Here is a 24,078-nt window from a genome sequence, read left to right on the forward strand (position 1 = left end):
CTGAGTGAAGTTCTGGCTGAACCACTATCTGTACTCTTCAATCTTTCCATGCGCACGGGAAAAGTACCCCTAGACTGGAAAACAGCTAACGTAATTCCACTCCACAAAAAGGGATGCAGAACAGAGACAGGAAATTACAGACCGGTGAGTCTTACATCCATAGTGTGCAAACTCATGGAAACACTGATCAAACAGGAACTTGACAAAATTCTAGACGAAGAAAGTTTACGTGATCCACATCAACACGGATTTACCAGGGGAAGGTCCTGCCAATCTAATCTGATTGACTTCTTTGATTGGGTGACCAGACATCTGGATGCCGGTGAGTCCCTTGACGTGATATATTTGGACTTCAGCAAAGCTTTTGATAGCGTCCCACACCGCAGGCTGTTGAACAAACTAAAATCAATGGGATTAGGGGATACATTCACTACATGGGTAAAGGATTGGCTAGATGGTAGGCTTCAAAGGGTGATGGTAAACGGTACCCCCTCCAAAACGTCAGCAGTGATGAGTGGAGTACCTCAGGGCTCCGTCTTAGGGCCGATTCTATTTAATTTATTCATAGGAGATTTAACCCAAGGACTTAGAGGAAAAGTATCACTGTTTGCCGACGATGCCAAACTATGCAACATAGTTGGCAAAAGCAGTGTGCCTGACTTTATGACGCAGGACCTAAGACAGCTCGAGCAGTGGTCATCAACTTGGCAGCTAGGCTTCAATGCTAAAAAATGTAAAATAATGCATCTAGGCAAAAAAAATCCACACAGAACTTACACACTAAATGGTGAAACCTTGTTCAGGACCACGATGGAACGTGATTTAGGAGTGATCATTAGCGACGATATGAAGGCTGCCAATCAAGTAGAGAAGGCTTCGTCCAAGGCAAGACAAATGATAGGCTGTATCCGTAGGGGTTTTGTCAGCAGAAAACCTGAAGTAATAATGCCACTGTACAGATCCATGGTGAGACCTCATCTCGAGTATTGTGTTCAATTCTGGAGACCACACTACCGAAAAGATGTGTTGAGAATTGAGTCGGTTCAGCGAATGGCTACCAGGATGGTTTTGGGGCTCAGGGATCTCACGTATGAAGAAAGGTTAAAAAAACTGCGGATGTACTCATTGGAGGAGCGAAGACAGAGAGGAGACATGATTGAAACCTTCAAGTATATTACTGGGCGTATAGTGGTGAAAGATGATATCTTCAGTCTTACGGGGCCCTCGGTAACTAGAGGACACTCGCTGAAAATCAGAGGAGGGAAATTTCAGGGTGATGCTAGGAAGTACTTCTTCACCGAGAGGGTGGTCGATCATTGGAACGAGCTGCCTCAGCGGGTGATTGAGGCCAGCAGCGTGTTAGATTTCAAGAGGAAATGGGATATTCATGTGGGATCTCTAGGAGAGTAAGAATCAGGGAGTGGGTCACTGGTATGGGCAGTCTCGATGGGCTATGGCCCTTTTCTGCCGTCAATTTCTATGTTTCTATGAATTATGGAATTCCATGCCAATTCACCTAAGAGAAGAATCTTCACTTGATCGCTTCAAATCTAATCTGAAAACTTTCCTTTTTAGAGATGCGTTTGACTTGTGATTTCTCTTCCTCCGCAATTTAGACTAGCATATTCAGGATCCCCTCTTCTACTGTACTAATCTTTCATGTTTCACTCTCTTATTCAATACTGTATTTCTACCCTTCATCCTTATGTCTCACCTTGTTTACATGATATTGTCATGTCATCTAACAGTCTTTTGAAGTATAATTGTAAACCCCAATTTTATGACTTTTTTTCATATGTACGTCGCTTAGAAATGTGATAAGCGCGTTAACAAATTTTAATACACTTGAAACTTGTTTTATTAAGAGCTATGGCTATAAATTAGGTGCTACATGTATGCACCTGTTATGCAAGTTTAGAATACTAGCATATATGAATGGATGTGTGCAACATATGCATGTGCATATCGATATTCTACCTAAGTGCTGTTCTCTAAATACAAGTCCATCTTGCATAGCGTGCATTCGCAAGGGGGTACACACGGGCAGGACAGTGGCAAGGCTTCAACTTACATGGGAATTCCGTAAGCTACACAAGTTGCTGTCACATGTAGGCGTGTTCACTTACATCAGCTCTATGGCACACCAATACTCGTTTATGCTATTCTTTCCCTTTTAGCTCTTTCCTGCCTGTCTACTCAAATTTCATCCTCTCATCCTTCTTTTTAACTTTTCTCTTCCCTTCCATCCTTCCAGCATCTTCCTGAACCATCTCTCTTCTCTCATACTACCCCTCCTCCTGTGGTTCAGCATCCTACCCCCTCTATTGAGAGTGGTGAAGTTGCAAGGGATAGGTTTTTGGGATGGATTTTTTAGTGGGTACCAGAGCATTTATGGGGCAGTCTGTGGATTGGTGAGGAAATCTATGGAATATTGGGGCAGTTGCAGGAGAGGGGGTGATCGTGAAGAGTGGGTTTTGGGGTGGAGCAATTACAACAGGATATAGTATCTGTGATAGAACGTTTGTGGGGGTTAGATTTTAGGGATGGCGCAATTAGCAAGTTAGTAGTGCAGTTGTAGGAGAGATAATATTGAGGGTGGAGGCCGTTTACAGGGAAATGGTGCTGTTATAGGGGCAAGGATTTGCAGAATGGTAGGGATAGATTTATGAGATGGGGTAGTTAGCTCTAAAACACTCACTTTCATTTACATACATACATAGAGTACCTTGTAAAAGTCTTCCCACCTCTGTGCATGCGGACTGCCAGGTACTATTTTGAGGCCCTCGGTATGTTTATCATAATCACAAAAGTAAAATAAAACAGTTTCTTGATCATATGTCTCTTTAGCTATAAATTACAATATTATTATTACGACTTAGCCAAAAAGAAAAATTTATAAACTATAAAGAGTATAACCTCATGCAAAATTGTCATTTCTTTAATAAGACATTAACTATTTTTTCTGAGGCCCTCCAAGTACCTACAAAACCAAATGTGGCCCTGCAAAGGGTTTGAGTTTGAGACCACTGAACTATACGATGGGAGGGATGTTATTGACCGAGAGTACCCAAGAAAGGGACTTGGGGGTAATGGTGGACATGACAATGAAGACGACGGCACAGTGTGCAGCGGCCGCTAAGAAAGCGATTAGAATGCTAGGTATAATCAAGAAGGGTATTTCAACCAGGACGAAAGAAGTTATCCTGCCGTTGTATCGGGCAATGGTGCGCCCGCAACTGGACTACTGCATCCAATATTGGTCGCCGTACCTTAAGAAGGATATGGCGTTACTCGAGAGGGTTCAGAGGAGAGCGACACATCTGATAAAAGGGATGGATAACCTTTCATACGCTGAGAGATTGGAGAAACTGGGTCTCTTTTCCCTGGAGAAGAGGAGACTTAGAGGGGATATGATAAAGACTTATAAGATCATGAAGGGCATAGAAAGAGTAGAAAAGGAAAGATTCTTCAAACTTTCAAATAATAAAAGAACAAGAGGGCATTCAGAAAAGTTGAAAGGGGGCAGATTCAAAACAAATGCTAGGAAGTTCTTCTTTACCCAACGTGTGGTGAACACCTGGAATGCGCTTCCAGAGGACATAATAGGGCAGAGTACGGTACTGGGGTTTAAGAAAGGATTGGACAGTTTCCTCCTGGAAAAGGGGATAGAAGGTTATAAATAGAGGATTACTACACAGGTCCTGGACCTGTTGGGCCGCCACGTGAGCGGACTGCTGGGCACGATGGACCTCGGGTCTGACCCAGCGGAGGCATTGCTTATGTTCTTAGTGAGATGTGAAAGTATGGATTGAGTACCAAGTGGCTGCTTTACAAATTTTATCATTGGGAGTGGATCATAAGAAAGTCACTGAGGCTACCATCGCTCGAACTTTGTGTGCCATAACACATCCCTTGAAGTGCAACCCAGTCCGAAAATAGCAGAAGGAAATACAGGCAGCAAACCATGAGGAAATAGTTCTCTTGGTGACAGGTCTGCCTAGTTTGTTGGAATCAAAGGAGATGAACATTTGAGATTAAGTCCTGTGAGGTTTAGTCCTTTGCAGATAGTATGCCAAGGCACACTTACAGTCCGATGTATAAAGAGTAGATTCTCCAGGATGAGAATGAGGCTTTGGAAAGAAGACTGGAAGCACAATGGACTGATTCAGATGAAAATCCGTGACAACTTTTGGAAGGAATTTAGGATGAGTACGGAGAACTACCTTCTCATGGTGAAATACTTTATATGGTGGATCAGAAACCAATGATTGAAGTTCGCTGACTCGATGAGCAGAAGTGACAATGATCAAGAAAACCACCTTCCAAGTGAGAAAGCTAAGATGAGTAGATGCCAGTGGTTCAAATGGTGGCTTCATCAACTTGGCAAGAACTACATTAAGATCCTAGACAATTGGAAGCGGTTTCAGCAGAGGTTTGGAGTTGAAAAGTCCTTTCATAAACCTAGAAACCAGAGGATGAATGGCCAGAGCAGGAGCATAGAAAGCACTAATATCATTGAGGTGCATTCTGACCAAAGTGGTTTTGAGGCCAGAAGTGGAAAGATGGAGAAGGTAATCCAGAACTGAAGGAAGTGAAGAGGATTAAGGTTCTTAGTGATGAAGAGAGCACCAGGAGGTAAAACATGTCCAAATTGTCCACTTCTGTTGATAGCATTGCTGGGTAGATGGTTTCTGGATGCAGCAATAATGGCTTGAACAGGATCAGACAGATGAAAATCAGTTGAACTACACCAAAAAGTACCAAGCTGTCAAGTGTAGAGACTGCAGATCGGGATGCAACATGTATCCTTGACTCTAAGTGAGTAGAGATGGAAAGATCTGTAGTGGAATTGGATCCCTGACAGTCAACTGAAGTAGAAGGGAGAACCAAGACTGTCTGGGCCACCGAGGAGCTATCAGGATCATGGTGGCTAATTCTCTCTTGACATCGGGACAAATGATGTCAGCAGGAGAGACTACAGTAGGAATGCACTGAACGAACAGTTCAAGATTCTGGGAAGGAAGTTGAAGATGAGGACCCAGAAGATAGCGTTTACAGAGATTCTTCCAGTACCGAGGGCAGATGTGAAGAGGCAGACGGAACTACAATCAATAAATGCATGGATGAGGAGATGGTGTGAGGAAGAGGGGTTCCACTTTGTGAGGAACTGGACAACATTTTGGGGCAAGAACAAGCTCTTCAAGAGAGATGGACTACACCTGAGTGCGGCGGGAATTAGACTTCTAGCAAACAATGTCAAGAGAGGACTAGAGCAGGCTTTAAACTAAGAAGAAGGGGAAAGCCGACAGTCGACCAAGTGTCGATGATTCGGAAGAAGGTATCCCGAGAAGATACTGAGTAGGAAAAATGCTGGGAAGTCACAACGGGCAAAAAACAAGAGTTGACAGATCAAGAGGATGATAAGAAGAACATAAGCAATGCCTCTGCTGGGTCAGACCTGAGGCGGCCCAACAGGTCCAGGACTTGTGCAGTAATCCTCTATCTATACCCCTCTATCCCCTTTTCCAGCAGGAAATTGTCCAATCCTTTCTTGAACCTCAGTACTGTACTCTGCCCTATTACGCCCTCTGGAAGCGCATTCCAGGTGTCCACCACACGCTGGGTAAAGAAGAGCTTCCTAGATTTCGTTTTGAATCTGTCCCCTTTCAACTTTTCCGAATGCCCTCTTGTTGTTTTATTTTTCAAAAGTATGAAGAATCTGTACCTCTCTACTCTCTCTATGCCCTTCATGATCTTGTAGGTCTCTATCATATCCCCTCTAAGTCTCCTCTTCTCCAGGGAAAAGAGTCCCAGTTTTCCCAATCTCTCAGCGTATGAAAGATTTTCCAAACCTTTTATCAGACGTGTCGCTCTCCTCTGAACCCTCTCGAGTATCGTCTTATCCTTCTTAAGGTATGGCGACCAATATTGGACGCAGTACTCCAGATGCGGACGCACCATCGCCCAATACAACGGCAGGATAACTTCTTTCGTTCTGGTTGTAATACCCTTCTTGATTATACCTAGCATTCTATTCACTCTCTTAGCGGCCGCAACGCGCACTGTGCCTTCGGCTTCATTGTCATTCCACCATTACCCCCAAGTCCCTTTCTTGGGTACTCTCATTCAATAACATCCCTCCCATCGTATAGTTGTACCTCGGGTTTCTGTTTCCCACATGTAATACTTTACATTTCTCAACGTTGAACTTCATCTGCCATCTCATCGCCCATTCCCCTAGTTTGTTCAAGTCCCTTTGCAATTCTTCGCTGTCCTCTTTAGTCCGAGCTCCACTAAATAGTTTGGTGTCGTCCGCAAATTTTATTACCTCACACTTCGTCCCTGTTTCTAGATCATTTATGAATATATTAAATAGCAGCGGCCCGAGCACCGAATCCTGCGGGACCCCACTCGTGACCCTCCTCCAGTCCGAGTAGTGTCCCTTCACTCCTACCCTCTGTTTCCTACCCGCCAACCAGTTTCTGATCCATCTATGTACGTCTCCTTCCACCACATGGTTCTTCAGTTTCCGGAGTAGGCGTTCATGGGGTACCTCGTCAAAGGCTTTTTGGAAATCTAGATATATGATGTCTATGGGGTCTCCTTTGTCCATCCGTTTGTTAATTCCTATGAAGAAGTGCAATAAGTTCGTTAGACACGATCTCCCCTTGCAGAAATCATGTTGGCTGGTTATCAGAAGTTCGTTTCTTTCAAAATGTTCATCGATGTTTTCTTTTACCAGTGATTCCGCCATTTTCCCGGGAAATGAGGTCAGACTCACCGGTCTGTAGTTTCCTGGGTCACCTCTTGATCCCTTTTTAAAGATGGGCATAACGTTGGCTATCTTCCAGTCCTCCGGGATCATGTCTGTTTTCAGGGATAGATTGCAAATTTGCTGCAGTAGTTCCGCTATCTCCTCCTTTAATTCCTTCAAAACCTTTGGATGGATTCCATCCGGACCCAGGGATTTGTCAATTTTTAATTTTTCCATCTGCCTGCGTACATCTTCAAGGCTCACTTCTTCCATGGATGTTAATTTTTCTGCTTGATTTCCATTGAAGAATTGCTCAGGTTCCGGTATGTTGGATGTGTCTTCATTTGTAAATACGGACGAAAAGAACATGTTAAGTCTTTCTGCCACTTCTTTCTCCTCCTTCATCACTCCCTTCCATTCTCCGTTATCCAGTGGTCCCACCTCCTCCCTAGCCGGTTGCTTCCCTTTAACATATCTAAAGAACGGTTTGAAATTTTGTGCTTCCCTGGCTAGCCTCTCTTCATACTCTCTTTTGGCTTTTCGAACCACTCGGTGACATTCTTTTTGATACTTCCTGTGCTTTTTCCAGTTCCCCTCAAATTTGTCCTTTTTCCATTTCCTGACTGAATTTTTCTTATCGCTTCCTTCACTATTTTAGTTATCCACGCCGGGTCTTTTGTTCGACTCTTTTTACATCCCTTTATGAATCTGGGGATATACAGATTTTGCGCCTCGTTCACCGTGTTCTTGAGAAAAGACTAGGCATGTTCTACTGTTTGCCATTTTTTTGGAAGTGTTCTTAAGTTTCTTCCTTACCATTTCCCTCATTGCTTCGTAGATTCCTTTCCTGAAGTTGAAAGTTGTCCTATGGCTCTCTTTCCTTTCGGTATTCCTACCTCAACCTTGAACTTGATCATGTTATGATCGCTGTTTCCCAATGGTCACACTACCTCTACTTCCTTTGCAGGTCCTCTTAACCCATTTAGGATTAGAACCAGAGTGGCATTTCCTCTCGTTGGTTCTCTAACAAGCTGCTCCATGAAACAATCTTGTATAGCCTCCAGGAATTCTGTCTCCCTAGCACATTTTGAGCTTCCAAGACTCCAGTCTATTCCGGGGTAGTTGAAGTCTCCCATAATAACCGTGTTACCGCTTTTGCATTCTCGCTTCATCTCGGCTTCCATTTCTTCATCGATATCTCCGGGTTGCCTGGGTGGACGATAGTTTAGGTCCATCTTTATTTCAGGCCCTTTCCTTCCCGGTATTTCAACCCATAGCGATTCCAGCTTGTTGGTTGTCTCTGCTGTGTCCATTTTTGTCGATTGTATGCTTTCTTTTATGTATAGGGCTATTCCACCTCCTTTCTGTCCTGACCTGTCCTGGCGATAGAGCTTGTACCCCGGCAGTGCTGTATCCCATTTGTTTTCTTCATTCCACCACGTTTCAGAGACTCCAATGTAGCCTATGTCCTCTGCAATGGCCATGACTTCTAATTCCCCCATTTTGTTTCTTAGGCTCCTTTCATTAATATATATGCAATTTAGATCCTGGTATTTTCTTGTCCTCATTTCCTTTCCCTGTGTTTCGGTCTTTAGTTTCTTCTCTTTTGTTACAATCCTTCTAACCTCCTCTTCTGGGTTAGTCGACTCCTGTAATTTGTCCATTGTTTCTTCCCAGCCTTTTTTCCCCTTGGTATCTTCACGGGATACCTTCTTCCGAATCGTCGATGCTTGGTCAACTGTCGGCTTGCCCCTTCTTCTTAGTTTAAAGCCTGTTTTATTCCTCTCCTGACGTTGTTTGCTAGAAGTCTAGTTTCCGCCGTGCTCAGGTGTAGTCCATCTCTCCTGAAGAGCTTGTTCTTGCCCCAAAACGTTGTCCAGTTCCTCACGAAGTGGAACCCTTCTTCCTCACACCATCTCCTCATCCACGCATTTATTGATTGTAGTTCCTCCTGCCTTTTCACATCTGCCCTTGGTACTGGTAGGATCTCTGAGAACACTATCTTCTGGGTCCTCATCTTCAGCTTCCTTCCCAGAATCTTGAACTGTTCTATCAGCTTGCTTCTTCTGTAGTCTCTCCTGCTGACATCGTTCGTCCCGATGTGGATCATTACTGTCGTCTCTTCCGTCTCTGCTCCTTCCAGGATCTTTCCAATTTTGTCCACGATGTCCTTGGTTCTCGCTCTTGGGAAGCAGGTCACCAGTCGATCCTCTCTCCCTCCTGCTTTGTGGCTGTCCACATGCCTCAGGATTGCAAAGACAAACTCAATTTTTATTGATGAAAGAAAAAAAAAAAATGCCAAACAGAAAACAAAACCCCAGGCCTCAAAAGAGGTATGAGGTAAAATTGAAATAATAAGTCTTTTATTTACTCACAAAGATTGGAGGAAGAAAAAATATTTGTGAAATATAATCTCAGTCAAATGAGCTGATAGAAGGCAACTCAGCACTAGAAAAACACAACTACTTCGCTCCATGGAAAATGAAGAACTGAGGTACCACAAGCCCTCGTCGGGTGGGAAGGCAATCGCGCATGCGCAGTGCAGACAGTCTGAAAGCTTTTAAGCTCTTAAAGTGCCGGTGCACTTTTGCACTGTCCATACCGGGGCCCATGGATGATGTCACACACATGTGAGAATATGCTGCCTGCTTGTCCTAGGATAAACACAACTCAAAATGCATTAAAGTAGAAGTCTGCTCACTGATCTATACAGTTTCAAAGTGAAAGAACAATTATGATACACAATAAAACCTTGGTTTACAAGCATATTTTGTTCTGAAATCATGCCTGTAATCCAAAACACTCGTATATGAAAGCAAATTTCCCCATAAGAATCTAATCTAATCTAATATTTGTGTGTCACACACACCTAAACAGGCTCTAGGCAACAGAAGAAGGATAGGAAAGGGAGGGTAAAGAAGGAGAGAGAAGAGGAAGGGGGAGAGGAAAGAAAATCCTAATCATATTAAGTGAAAGGACAGGTGCGTGAGGCAAACTTTGAGGAATTAGTTGTCAAAGAATGAGGTTTTCAGTTTTTTCCGGAATAGGGTATGTTTGGCTTCGGTTCTTATTGTCTCTATGAGATTATTCCAGATTTTAACTCCAAGAAAGGTGAACGTGGATTGGAAAATTCTTCTGTATTTGAGTTTTTTTGTTGAGGCGAGGTTCAATTGGATACTGTTTGAGAATTCTGCGTGAGGTGGCCCATTCATTAGATAGGAGTTTGATAAGAGGGGCGGCTGTGTTGCCGTAGATAATGTGATGCATGATACAGGCTGTTTTGAATTTTATATGGGATGAGATGGGAAATAATGAAATAATGGAAACTCAATAATGGAAATAATGAAAATTCAAGACGATTCGTTCCACAACCCAAAAACTTTAATACAAAATACTGTACGTACTTGTATTGCAAGACCTAGCTCGTTTAGAACAGTCACTACACAACTGCAGCGTCAGAGAGAGAAGAACCATCGGCTCAGTTGTGATGATGTGACACGTGAATACTGTATGTATTTGTATTGCATGACTTTGCTTGTTTAGAACAGTCACTACACTCTTGTAGTCTCAGAGAGAGAATAACCATCAGCTCAGTTCTGATGTTGTTGTACTTGTAGGTAAATAGGTAATTAGTGCAAAAGCAGCTCTAAGCTTATGATCACATTTCGCCATATCTTCAACAACTGCATTGGCTACCAGTCGCTTTTAGGATACAATATAAAGCAGTAATGATTTGCCATCAATTTTTGTATGGTAACATACCAAAATTGTTTTAAAAATAATATGCTTAGCTATACACCAATCAGATCATTACGTTCTGAGAATTTAGCTTTACTGAAGATGAATGTTAACCCAAGGCTTGTTGAGACTGGCAAAATGACTTTATGCTGTGCAGGACTTAAAATATGGAACTCCCTTGTAGGCCAAATATGAAACTGTAATGAAAAGGGCATGTTTAGAAAATTACTCAAGACGCAATTATTTGTAGATGCCTTTCTTAGCCAATAATTTTCCTCTCTGCACAGTTAATGTATTATTCATGATTCTCATTATATAAGCTATGGTATTACTGTATTTTTCGCTCCATAAGATGCACTTTTTTTCCACCCAAAAGTGGATGGAAATCTCAGTGTGTCTTATGAAGCGAAGGTAAAAAAATTTGAATCCCCTGCATAGCTGCAACACCTTCCCCCCCGCACATCAACTGTACCGCCTTGTTAAACACTGCCCACCGGCAACCCCCTGTACAATTGAACCCCCCACCACCTTTCAGGACCGCTCGCTGCTCCCCCCGTACAACTACAAAACAAACCTTCCGCCGCCACTGTCGTCGCTGCCATACTTTTTTCCAAGCCTGGCGGTCTAGCATATATCGATCCCTCGACGACTCTGTATTATTTCCCGGAAGCAGGCACACGAGTCAGGAGCGCGGCGGTCAGGGCCAAGTTTTAATAATAATAATAATAATAATAATAATAACTTTATTTTTTCTGATACCACCATAATCTTGCAACTTCTAGGCGGTTCACAGTGAAGAGGGCTGTACAATCAGCGAATTACAGGGTGAAAATTAGATAAGAAGTCACTGATCAGTCAGTGATTACAGGGTACAAATGGTTACAGAAATAATCTTAACAAGTTACATCGAAACGGCTGGAAAGTCAGCGATTTACAGAATACAGAAGGTGAGGAAGACATCGAGTTGGTGGCAGTTCTCGTGGGACTCACGAGAACTGCTGGCAGCCATTCAGAAAATGCGTGGGGCCAGGCGGGAAAGCAGAAAGCTCGCGCCTGACCTCCGCACTCTTGACTCGTTCGCCTGCTGCCCCCCAAATAATATGAAGCCGTCGAGAGAGGGAAGGAAAAATTAAAAAAGGTACGGGTTTAAAAAATAAAAAAGGTCCCGGTACAAAGGGAAGGGGGGGGGAGGCATGATAAAAAAAGGGGGGCTATGATTAAAGGTACAAGGGAGGGATATGATTAAAAAGGTACAAGGTAGGCTATAATTAAAGGTACAAGGGGGGCTATGATTAAAGGTAAAAGGGGGATATGATTAAAAAGGTACAAGGGGGTATGATTAAAGGTATGTGGGGATGATTAAAAAAGGTAGTGGGTGTACGTGGGGGGATGATTTAATGTACTGGGGGGGGCACATGGGGGGATGGGGAATGATTTAAGGTACTGGGGGTATGGGGTCTGCCTGCCACTAGGCCTGCCTGCTCTGTGCCCTGTCCACCACTAGACCACCAGGGGGGGGGAGACAGGGTACATAGCCTGGCAGGAAGAATTTGGTTCAGAATGTTTCTTTTCTTGTTTTCCTCCTCTAAATCTAGGGTGTGTCTTATGCTCAGCTGTGTCTTATGGAGCAAAGTTTGTAGATATGATTTTTGATGATTGTGTGTCTGTTTTATTATGTTTTTACAAAATTGTGTATATAAATTATGTAAACCGTTTAGTTTTAAACGGTATAGAAATTTTTAAAATAAAATATAAAATGATGCGTCACACAGGATCTACAGAAATATAAAGGAGACACTGCACACGTGTGGGAGGTAGTTTTGCGAGCTAATTAAACCAAAGTAGAACATTTTGATCTTATTCCTAAGTAGTACACTTGGGGAAAAAAACAGTACACCAAGCTGCTAACATCGCCCCTATGTTAAGTTGTGGGGATGCTTTGCAATAGCAGGGCCCAGGAGGCTTTTGAAAATCAAAACTAAAAGTGTATGGTGCAAAGTACAGGAAGTTCCTGGATTAAAATCTGTTCAAATCTGTCGCAGATCTGAGACTAGGGAGAAGATATATCTTTCAGTATGACAGTGATCTTATGCACAAAGCAAAAGAAACAAAGAAGAAAGTGATAGTCCTTGAGTGGCCCAGTTAAAGCCCAGACCAGAATCCAATCGAATATGTGGCAAGACTTGTAGCATATAGATTAGGAGTGGGCAAATCTTTTAGCCCAAAGGCCATATCAGAAGACATGATTAGGATGGAGGATATGGGAAGCCTGTGGTTTTAGGAGCAGGGTGTATTGGGTGATATTTGGTACTCTCCAAGCCAAATCCTAGTGGAGATCCAAGAAAAGGCACCTTTCCCCCTTACTATTAAATAGCAAATGTAATCTGATGTCCACTCAGCAGCACGATTGTCTCTCGACATACAGAGAAGTCAAGACAACAATGCCCTTCAAGCACTTCCTGTTTTGCTTGCAGGCTGCTGATTGGGACAATGCCTATCCCAGTTTAACAAGATTCTAACATTATCTGTGTTTTTAGTCCCTCATCCAGCTGAGCCAGATCACTTTCCCCAGCATCTTACCTGCCAGGACTTGCCAAGCTGGTTGACATAAGTGAAGTAAAGGAATGGGCCAACTACTGATTGATGGAGCAGGCAGGGGTATGGAGAGTGGCATTTGGCCAAGTGCCACCTCACAGGCTCTTAGAGGACACCAAATAAAGGCTGGCTGAGGCATTGCTGCAGCTGCAGAAAGTGAACCCAGTTGGACAACAGGGAGAAACAGAGATTCATTATATCAGTGTTTAATCATGAAGTGGAACCTGTGCAGAGTGCCAGATACAACTCTGATCACCTTGTTAAGCAGACTGGATGGACCATGCAGGTCTTTATCTGCCATCATTTACTATTTTCGATTGTATTTATAGACAGCAAAATGTGAAAAATGTGCAAGGATGTGAAGAGACTTTCCCTAGTTCTATAAACTTGCGTGCACAAAGCTGTGTGTGTAAGTTACAGAATGCTGTCAATTGTGCATGTAACTTAACTGTTAAATTAGCTAATTGGCAATAAGAATCTATATATCAAGCAGCATTATGGGGTAAAGACCTGGAACAACTGCTCGTGCCTACTACTTATAGGGAATTCGGGAAACGCCTAAAAACACATCTGTTCCTGAAGTACTTAGGTAACTGATCTATACAATCTTAGTCCTCAACAAATGATCTTTAGAACTGTTATTCACTAACTCTGTTATTCCACTCGATCTGTATACCTTTTAATCATTGTAAACCGCATAGAACTTCACGGTCCTGCGGTATATAAACTGTTATTATTATTATTATTTAATTGGCACTAATTTGCAGTTAAACTGTAATTGCCCATAACAGATATTGTACAAACTGAGTATGCAAAATCCATAATGTACAACTGTAAGGGGGTGTGGATCTGGGAGGGGCATGGGTGGGTCAGTCAGTGACATGCCTAAAACTTATCTGCAAAGTTTATAGAATACTTTGAAAGCAGTTAGGCATGCAAGCATTTACATCGGCTGTTGAGCTCACATAGGTACTCACATCTACAGTTATACTTGTTGCAAGTCAGCAGTTATACACTTAACTGTAGATGTGAGCTCAACATATATAGCCGCAGATTTAAGAATTTGTGTTTATTGTACATCATCCTGATGATTAATTTTAGGCAACCAGTAGAGAACTATTCCTCCCCCCCCGTATGCACTAGACCTCTCTTTCATCCCCATAAGAACAACATACAAATAGATAAACACTACTTACAAATGCTCTTCAAGCTTCTTTTTCAGAAGAATTGACTACAAAAGAAAAACCAAACAAACAAACCATGTCATTTTATAAGTCAACATTTGGTAAGCAATAAATTATGCATGTCACGGTGCTGTGTTATCTTCAGTCTTTAAATTACTAAAGTTCACAAGACAAATGTTTACCCAATATCAACTAAAAGTATTACCTTTAAATAGTTTTTGATGCCTTTAAAGCAAATCTCACAAAACCTCCACGGTATTTGTTAATTAGAAACAATTTCACATAAGCTACTACTACTACTACTTTTCACTTCTCTATTACCCTCTAGGTACTTTAGTTAGATTGTGAGCCTTCGGGACAGTAAGGGAATTTTTCAAGTACCTTTCTTATTTCTAATCTTAATGTATATTTTTTGTAAACCGCTTAGAACCTAACGGATGTAGCGGTATATAAGAAATAAATTACATTACATTACATTACATTACTACTACTTATTTTTATAGTGCTATCAGGCTTATGCAGTGCTGTATACCAAAGCATGGAAGAGAGAGTCCCTGCTCAAATAAGCTTACGATCTACTATCTAACTGATTCCAGGATACCATACTATGAGTCATTAAAACATGTGTAGGAGCCACAGTTTGTATTGCCAATAGGGCTTTCTCCTATTTTCAGCTACATAAGATGACAAACTTGATAACCCAATTCTGAAAATAATTTTATGTGGCTGCAATTCAGATCTACTACTAAACTTCTCTTTTGAAGTAAATACACAGGGCTCTTTAAAGCCCTTGACTTGCCATTTTAACATAATAAACCGGTGTAAATATTTTTAGATAACTAAATAATTCAGAGACTTCACATGCAAAAATTTAAGGATAGAAAATGCTGATTCAGAAAAAGGAAAAGGAGATCCATGAAGAAACAGTATCAGAAAGGTGCTAAGAACATATGAATTGCCGCTGCTGGGTCAGACAAGTGGTCCATCGTGCCCAGCAGTCTGCTCACGTGGCGGCCCTTTAGTCCAAGTCCAGTGTCCTAACTGAGACTAGCTTTACCTGCATACGTTCTGGTTTACCAGGAACTTGTCTAACTTTGTCTTGAATCCCTGGAGGGTGTTTTCCCCTATAACAGCCTCTGGAAGAGCATTTCAGTTTTCCACCACTCTCTGGGTGAAGAAGAACTTCCTTACGTTTGTACAGAATCTATCCCCTTTTAACTGAAACAGCTAGAGCAATTGAACTGTTAACAGGTGATACTTTAATGAAAGGTGAGTGTGTACAACAGGAGGGCAACAGAAATAAGAAAAGCCAAGAAGCCAAATGAAGAGAACCAGTGAGTTGGATCACGGGAGAGCACTAGATGTGGTGCATTTAGATTTTAGCAAAGCTTTTAACATGTTTCCATACAGACGACTAAAACTAAGTGCTCTTAATATGGACTCTAAAGTGATCAGTTAGAAACTGGTTGAGTGGAAGGTTACAGAGGGTAGCAGTAAATGGCGCTCACTCTGAGGAAAGGGATGTTACTAGTGGTGTGCTACAAGGTCGGTTCTTGGGTCAGTTCTTTTTAACATTTTTGTAAGTGATATTGCTGACCAACTGTCTGGTAAGATTTGCTTCTTTGCGGATAATATCAAATTCTGTAATAAGGAAGTCACCCCTGATGGTGTTGATAATGTGAATAAGGACCTATCAAAGCTTAAAGAATAGTCCAGAATTTTGTGGTTAAGATTTAATGCTAATAAATGTAGGGTCATGCATTAAGGTTGCAAAAACCCAAGGGAACGGTACAGTTTAGGGGGGTGAAGAACTTTTGTGCACGAAAGAGGAGCAGGACTTGGGTGTGATCATATGTGATGATCTTAAGATGGCCAATCAGTAGAAAATGTGACAGCCAAAGTTAGAGTGCACAGGGAGAAGAATGGCCAGCAGGAAAAAGAGACAATGATGCTCCTTTATAAGACTGTGGTGAAACCTCACAGACTACCTTGTACAATTCTGGAGATCACACCTTCAAAAAGATATAAACAGGATGAAGTCGGTCCATAGGAAGACTACTAAAATGGTCAGTGGTCTTCATAAAGCGTATTGAGACAGACAAATATCTCAATATGTACACTTTAGAAGAAAGGTAGGAGAGAAGAGATATGATATAGATGTTTAAATACTTGAATAAAATAAATTAGGGGTCTGTAAAATCGTACAGGCTGTCCCTGAGTTACAGACACCCGACTTAAGTACGACTCGTACTTAAGAACGCAGTTGTGGCTTCATTTGATTTCACTGAGCAGTATTTCAAGTGGCAAAGACTCCTCCATTTCTCCTGTAGCAGATTCAGGAATGATGCATGGCCATATGAAGAACAGTGTGTGGTTGTGCTTGTTGTACGTTAGAAGGAACAGCAGTAGGGACAGTTGGCCCTTTTGTCAGCCGGGAGCAGAGGTAAGCAGCAAGAATCTTAAAATCTTCAAGTTCTGAGTTACACTTCTTCCTCCGGATTCACGGGGGATACGTTCCAGCTATAGCCGCGAATATGAATTGTATTTGTTAATCGCGTTTTTTTGGTAAAAGATAGCGGTTTTGTTACTAAAACCGCGATTAACAAATACAATTCATATTCGCGGTTTATGGAAAGGACACCAACTAAATACTATACAGTAAATATTCACAATGTTGGTGGAATAACGATACAGTATTGTATATATTAACTGTATTTATTGAATTTTGGGGGGGCGGAGTCACCCGATGAAAAATCGCGATTATGTGAAACCGCGAGTGCAGAAACCGCGAATCCGGAGGGAGAAGTGTACATACAAATCCGACTTAAGAACAGCTTTAAAAATGTAACTCGTTCTTAACCTGGGGACTGCCTATAATTCGACAAGAAGTCTGTTATTTGGGGATTTCACTAAACTCCAGGCTGCTAGTGCCTAAAATCATTTGAAACATGTTCTTTAAACTCTGTTCAGTCAGATGTTTATGTACTTATCTAAATCAAGATTTCCATATAGTAATCCAGTTAAATCTTACCCTATTTAGAATTCTGCAATGTGGCATATTCCAAGTGTATTATTATTAGCTATTTATATACCGCCTATCAATGGAAGTTGTCTTAGCATTTTTTACATTCAAGTACTCAAGCATTTTTCTTTTTCTTTCCCAGCAGATAACACCTGTACAATTTTGTTGTCAGTTTTAATGTTTGTGATTAGTTTCTAAAGCACCAAAATATTGATGTCAACTTTCGGAATATCCAGAATCCCTGTTACAACTATAAATAAAGTTCTGGATAGAAAGTTTCAATCTATCTTATGGCCTAAGTTAAATTGAAACTTTATATCCAGAACTTTATTTATAGTTTCTAAAGCACTACATATTGTCAGTTAGCCAATATGAACCCTCCTCATTTCTTTAAGCAGCATCATCATGGGCTAAGATGGGTTAGTTCATACAAGTTATGCTATTTTATCATTTTTGAAGGATGACAGAAAGACCAGCACTTGACTATTTTCTTGGTATGGCAGTCACAATTGTGGCCTGCTCTTCCTATTTGAAACACCGCAGAAGTAAAATTTTCTTAAAGAAAAAAAAATTTGAAGACACGTTTATATTAGCATTCAAGTCAGTAAGAAAATAGTACAATTTGATTTTAATGAGTTAGTATTTTGTTGACAAATTATATTTTAGTGTAAATTTGTATGTTTGTTTTTATTATGGTGGTCTGAGGATGCCATACATTTTGAAGAAACCAGGTAGTGTACCCATCACTGGTGTAAGAGAATGGAGCTGGCTTCCAGCTCAGCTTAAGATGACAATTGTTTTTAGAAAGAAGTTGAAGACCTATATATTAAATATATCTGGTGATTCTGCCAAGTTTCTGGTTTTATGATGTGTTATGATAGTCAGAGTGAGGTATCTGGTATTCATAATCAAAACCATCGAATGGGTGACCTTAGCCAGGGCCTTTTATTGATGACTGATTCACTAGGGTGACATAGTAAGGATGTATGCAATTAGCTAATATGTTTGTGTCATTTTATTTTACTGAAGTTAGTTTTTATTGTGTGTTGGCATTTTGATTGTGTCTTATGTTTTGAACTGATCTATGGATGTTGCACTATAATCCACTATGGTTTAAGTCAAAATATAAACAAACAATGCTGACTATTATTTGTGAACAGGACAGAAATATTGATATAAAGTATAAAGCTATTAAATGAAATGCAAGTTGCAATCCCTGGACCCATGAAAATTTGGAGGTAAGAACAAGAAATACGTCTATGTCCACCAAGTAATCAATAAGAACCAGCATATGCTAAGACTTTACATACCAAGAAATAAGGACCATATGGGTTTCATACAAATAGATTAGACACAGTACAGAACTGCCATTATATACCTTCAAGCATAATTCAGCAGCAACTAATGACATACTCAAAACGTGATGAGGTATGAAAACACTTGCACAAGCATTCCAAACCACAAAAGAGTCAGAATCTATCAACACATCACAGAAAGCAGCATCAAAATTTGTGAGCCAAAATAATTGCTCCTTTAGAGAAGATCAGCAGTCAACAACACACACAAATGAATAGAAAATAGAGTTACTTCAAAAAACATAAGTACTGTAGATCAAAACTCGACACAAGAATAGTTAAGTGGATTTAAACTTAATAAGAGATCATAAAACAAGCAGCATGTGATATTGTTTGATAGACAAGATGGCTCAGCCAGTATAGACAAATGTGGCAAAACAGGAAAATACAGATTTGGAACTATTGAATGAGAAACAATCACACATACCTCATCACTGGATGTGATGGGCTAATGTCATGATGTCTGTAGCACATTAAGGGGTAATTTTCAAAACCATTTTGCATTAAAATGCTTTTTAGGTATGTAATAGGGTTCAACCCACCACATAAAAAAGTTAACAGAAGGGTTGCTCAGGGAAGGAATTAATGTGGACCATAAGCAGAGTCACAATATCTCATATATCACCAACTGAAAAAATATGTTCATTGCAGTGTATCATGCTAAAATTTTGATCACACATTTTTCGTTTTTATTTTAGTAGCTAAAAATCACTAATTCACATATTAGTACAAGATTGTAATAAACAAGAGCTACCGAGTAAAACAAATATATCTGCAGAAAAGTACCTTTTTTGCAGTACAGTAAAATTAACTGAACCAATGAAATACTAGCTTTCAAATACTAATTAAAAATGTGAGAAAGATAAAAACTGAAGGCCTTAAAAGTTCAGATCTAAATTTAAACCTTTGTCTTCTAGATCATGTAGCAATCGAAGACTAGATTAATATGGATGTGCATTTGTTAGCAACATGGAAAATGTCAAATTTCCCATGTCATTCTCCCCCCCCCAAAGTGACAGGTAAAAAACTTACATATCATTTTATATGTTAAGTGTGCACATTCTTTTCAAAAAAATATGCACGCTTAATTATATTGCTCCTGTAACATACAAATAGAAAAAAAAAAAACAACCCTGAACAAATCAAAAGAAAACAATACAAAATCACAATTTTGGGACTGTACACTACTATTAATGAGTACCAGTTGGCTTTTCCAGTACAATGTCTTTCTGTACGGAGATGCACAGCTCAGAAAATAGGGACCTTTCAGAACTACATTTGAACAAGAAAACAAATGCCTTAACAAATGATTAGAATTAGTTTTAAACAGCCATACTCACAATAGCCTTGTGCAGAAATCATGCCAAAAGACGACATTAGTACAAAGCAAAAAAAAAAGAAAAAGAAGAAAGCAAGTAACAAAAGAAACTATTTAGTAACTCAAACAGAAAAGTTAATATATTGCAATTCTTATTCTAAATGTACACATTCACGTTCAATTTTTCTACTTATGCCTGTTTGATGGATTTATATCGCCTGAATAATAGACTGAATAATAGACTGCATTTCTTGAATATATTTAACCCAGAACAGTTTAAAAGGAAACAGTAGAATATATAACACATACTTCAAAAACATATCAATAAAATATAAATAGAGCAGTAAAGTGTAATAAAGTCTAGAGGCATAATTCATATCAACCACATTCTTATTAAGGATAAGAATGCAAAGGAATGGCAAGTGTAAAAAGACACTTTTTTTTGAAAATTACCTACCCCCTCTGTGGCTAAAACTACACACACTATAAAACAATGCAGTTTTATTTGCATTTTTCACAAAGGTATTTCTGGCTCTGGGTTAGACAACGTACAGTTTTGTATATTCAAAACTATGCATATTTTGGCTTTGCACCCTGTCTCACCTTCCTACCCTGTACCCCTTCTGGTAGTCTAGTGGTAGGCCGGGACAGGAGGGATGCCCGTCCCAGCCGACTAACAATTTTTTTAGCCCCCCCCCCCCCGGCCCGCTTACCTTTTGTGCCGTTTTTAATCCCTGGTGGTCCCGCAGTGTATGGGGCAGGAGCAGTTCCCATTTCGAGTCCAGTGGCACATCCGACAGCACCGAGCTTTTCATGCTTCCTGCTTGATCCCGCACTGCTCTCGGAATGGCTGCCGCCAGTTCTCGTCCCGCGAGAACTGGTGGCAACCATTCCAAGAATGGCGTGGGGCTGAGCTGTAAGCATGGAAAGCTCGATGCTGTCGGATGTGCCACTGGGTGGTTATACAGTGCATCAACATAGTCTGACCCAGCCAAAAGAAGTTGAGGAGAAGGATCCACAGCCTCTCTCCAGTGTGCATAGTTGAGAGAAACAGGCACGTGTGACAAAGGACACCACCGAAGAAACCTTTATGTCTAAAGCAAATGCATCAAAAAGTCTTCAGAGGACCACATCCACACGGTGATCCTGTATATCTCTAAGCATCACATCACCTTCACTGGGTAAGAGGTGCACGTAGTCATCTGTACAACCAAAGAATTCACCCTAGGCTGCCCCAGAAGCTGTTGGCACTTCTGTGCCAGAGGACACTTAAGCGAGACATGGCCCTCGCTATCTTAATAGCAACTTCCAGAGAATCAAATTGCTCTGAAATCAGAATGCTCATATCAGGATGCCAGGGAAAGGTAGAAGACTGCGAGTGCACACCACAAAGCCAGGAAGAAGTAGTGGACAGAGCTGGCTGAGGGCATTGCTAAACTGTTTACAGGTGGTTTAGCCTGTACACAGTTTAGCGGCGGATTATCAAAAGGGATTATCTTCCTCTTTAGTGAGATTTCTAGCAGTCTCCGACACTGACATGCAAATGCCCACTTCAACAGTGAAATGAGCCCTCCGGTGGATTCTTAAAAAATGCCAAGCCATTTTCAAAAAGCAGCATCAGCTTTTGGCAACAAAAAAAGTGACTGATCCAGGGGAGCTGGTCAGTGTCAGAGACTGTTAGAAAGCCCTGTGTTGTGATGCCCATTGTCTCCGCTATATCATAACACTCCTTCCCCCCCCTGCAGCAGGAGAGATGCCCACTCTCTCCTGCTGCACTAACCACCATGACCTGACCACTAAAATATCCCACGCGGCCACCCTGCCACTGACCCAAATACCCCCCGCAGCGGGAGAGATTCTCACTCTTCCCCACTACTAACCGCCAGTAACCTGACCACTAAAATACCCCATGCCACCACCCCGACACTGGCCCGACACCCTCTCCCCCGCTTTGAAGTGACCCCCTTCCCCCATCTCTGCTGCCCCCCTCCCCCTTAGCTCAACATAGAGCTGGAGGGACATGGACATCCTCCTCCCAGCTGCTGCTGCGTAGTCTAAAATGGGAATTCCCCTCCCCAGTGCCTCTTGGGATGCACTAGGGAAGGGCCTGAGGCTCTGATTGGCCCAAGTTCTTTAAGGCCCTTCCAGGACCAATTAGAGCCTCAGGTCCCTCTCCGGATGCATCAGGAAGGGTCCTAAGGCTCTGATTGGCCCGGACGCCTAAGCCCCTCCTATGGGGCGTCCGGGCCAATCAGAGTTTTAGGATCCTTCTCGATGCATCCGGGGAGGGGCCTGAGGCTCTGATTGGCCCAGGTTGTTTAAGGCCTGTAGCAGGTGCCTTAAACAACCTGGGCCAATCAGAGCTTCGGACCCCTCCCTGGTGCATCCGAAGATGCAAAGGGAGGGGAATTCCCATTTTAGACCATGCAGCAGCAGCTGGGAGGAGGATGTCCATGTCCCTCCAGCTCAATGTTGAGGTAGGGGGAGGGGGGTCACTTCAAAGCGGGGGAGAGTGGGCGTCTCTCCAGCTGTGAGGAGCAGTGAGGTCAGTGACGTGGGGTATTTTGGTGGTTGGGTCACTGCGGTTAGTAGCAGAGGAAAGTGGGCATCTCTCCCGCTGCGGGGGGCGATTGGGTCAGTGGCGGGTGGTCGCGTGGGGTATTTTCATGATAGGGTCGCTGTGGTTAGCAGCAGGAGAGAGTAGGCATCTCTCCCGCTGCGGGGGCAATTGGGTCAGTGTTGGGGTGGTGGTGTGGGGTATTTTAGTGTTTGGATCATGGCGGTTAATGCAGCAGGAGAGAGTAGGCATCTCTCCTGCTGCAGGGGGGTGGTCGGGTTGCGGCGGTTAGTGCAGCAGGCTGGGTCGGCGGGGATTTTAGGACAGTGGGAGAGTGTGGGCACTCTCCCACTGTTGTTGTGGGGTTTTTTTTTCCTTGGAAGCATTTTTTCTGCGCATGTGTACCCATCACTATCACCAGCGATGGGCACAAGCAAATTTAGCTAATTTTTGCTGCTGTCCGCCAATCTCATTTGCATTCGTGTTTTTTTGAGAATGTCTCAGTTTTTTAGTTTCGCTATGAAAACGGCTGCGTTAGCAGACCATCGCTTTTTAATGCATGTTTTTGAAAATCCTGGCCTCAATAACTAAATTCAGTTCCTGCAAACATTCTGAAATGAGATCTGGCAAAGCTGCAGACTTAAATAAACACAGAACCGTAGGATCATCCCCAGGTTCCAAAATCCCAGAGGGATCCGCACACAGTCCCTGATCGCCTGTCCCGTGAAGCATTGCACCTGTAAATAAAGGATCAGCAAGATCCCCCAGGTCAGGATCAGGCAGCACAGAAAACATGGTTGACTGAGAGGACGTGTCCATAGAAGCTATGCCACTAATAGGCACATCTAAGGCGGAGCAGGACAGCTCAAGGAAAGAACGCCGGCTTTAAAACTCATTCCACAAATGTTTCATAAATTCAGAGAAAGCCTTAACTTTGCACTTCTTAGACTGAGGAGGGTTAGCAGCCAGGTGGCACTGAATTAGTAGCTGTGCAAAGCCCTGAAAATAAAGAAAGCTGTCCCATTGGGCTAGCTGATCATTTGGTCACTTGCTTCAACAATGGAGAGGCTAAGCTGGACACTGCCGCCTCTCCCAGGCGCGCCACACAATACTTGGTGCAAGAACGCTCTTGAGATACTAAATTTGCGCAGCCCAAGGACTCTAACCCTATAAGTTTTGAGGCTAAAATTACAGTTCTGGATAAGCAGGGAGCTTTTGAAAAAATCATTTCCGCCACTATGAAATTCATGCCAAAATCGCAATATTTTTCACACTTAAATTCAAAAAATGCCAATTTTAGGATTTTTCAAGCGGGGGAAAATAGGGGGACATGCAGAAACCTTGAAACCCCCACTTTTCATATCTCTCCTGATTCATCTCGCAGGCTGTGACAACCTATACTTACTGTGACCTGTTTGTCGAACTGTGCTACAGCCTGTCTCAGATCTCAAAGTAACTGGATCAGAGAATCACTGCTTCATGCTGGGAATGCCTCTGCAATGCTGATCTTCGGGCTGCCAGTCTGAACCTATGACTAACTGCACCTTCACCCTTG

At 42.0% G+C, this 24,078-nt stretch overlaps 1 protein-coding gene across 5 annotated transcripts in view; it reads right to left on the reverse strand.

The window, feature by feature from the left end:
- The window catches only part of HOOK3 (hook microtubule tethering protein 3), a 366,964-nt gene that overhangs the window by 55,154 nt on the left and 287,732 nt on the right, over positions 1-24,078 (reverse strand). For 3 of the 5 annotated variants that reach the window (XM_033916879.1, XM_033916887.1, XM_033916858.1), the window contains 2 exons: positions 19,989-19,994; positions 14,284-14,318 (listed from right to left, as the gene is read on the reverse strand). In XM_033916879.1, coding sequence (XP_033772770.1) covers positions 14,284-14,318; positions 19,989-19,994 — 41 coding nt within the window. The remainder of the gene's footprint in view (positions 1-14,283; positions 14,319-19,988; positions 19,995-24,078) is intronic. The other 2 variants (XM_033916867.1, XM_033916872.1) reach the window with 1 other exon arrangement.

Source organism: Geotrypetes seraphini, chromosome 1 (genome assembly GCF_902459505.1).
Source record: "Geotrypetes seraphini chromosome 1, aGeoSer1.1, whole genome shotgun sequence".
NCBI classification, from domain to species: domain Eukaryota; kingdom Metazoa; phylum Chordata; class Amphibia; order Gymnophiona; family Dermophiidae; genus Geotrypetes; species Geotrypetes seraphini.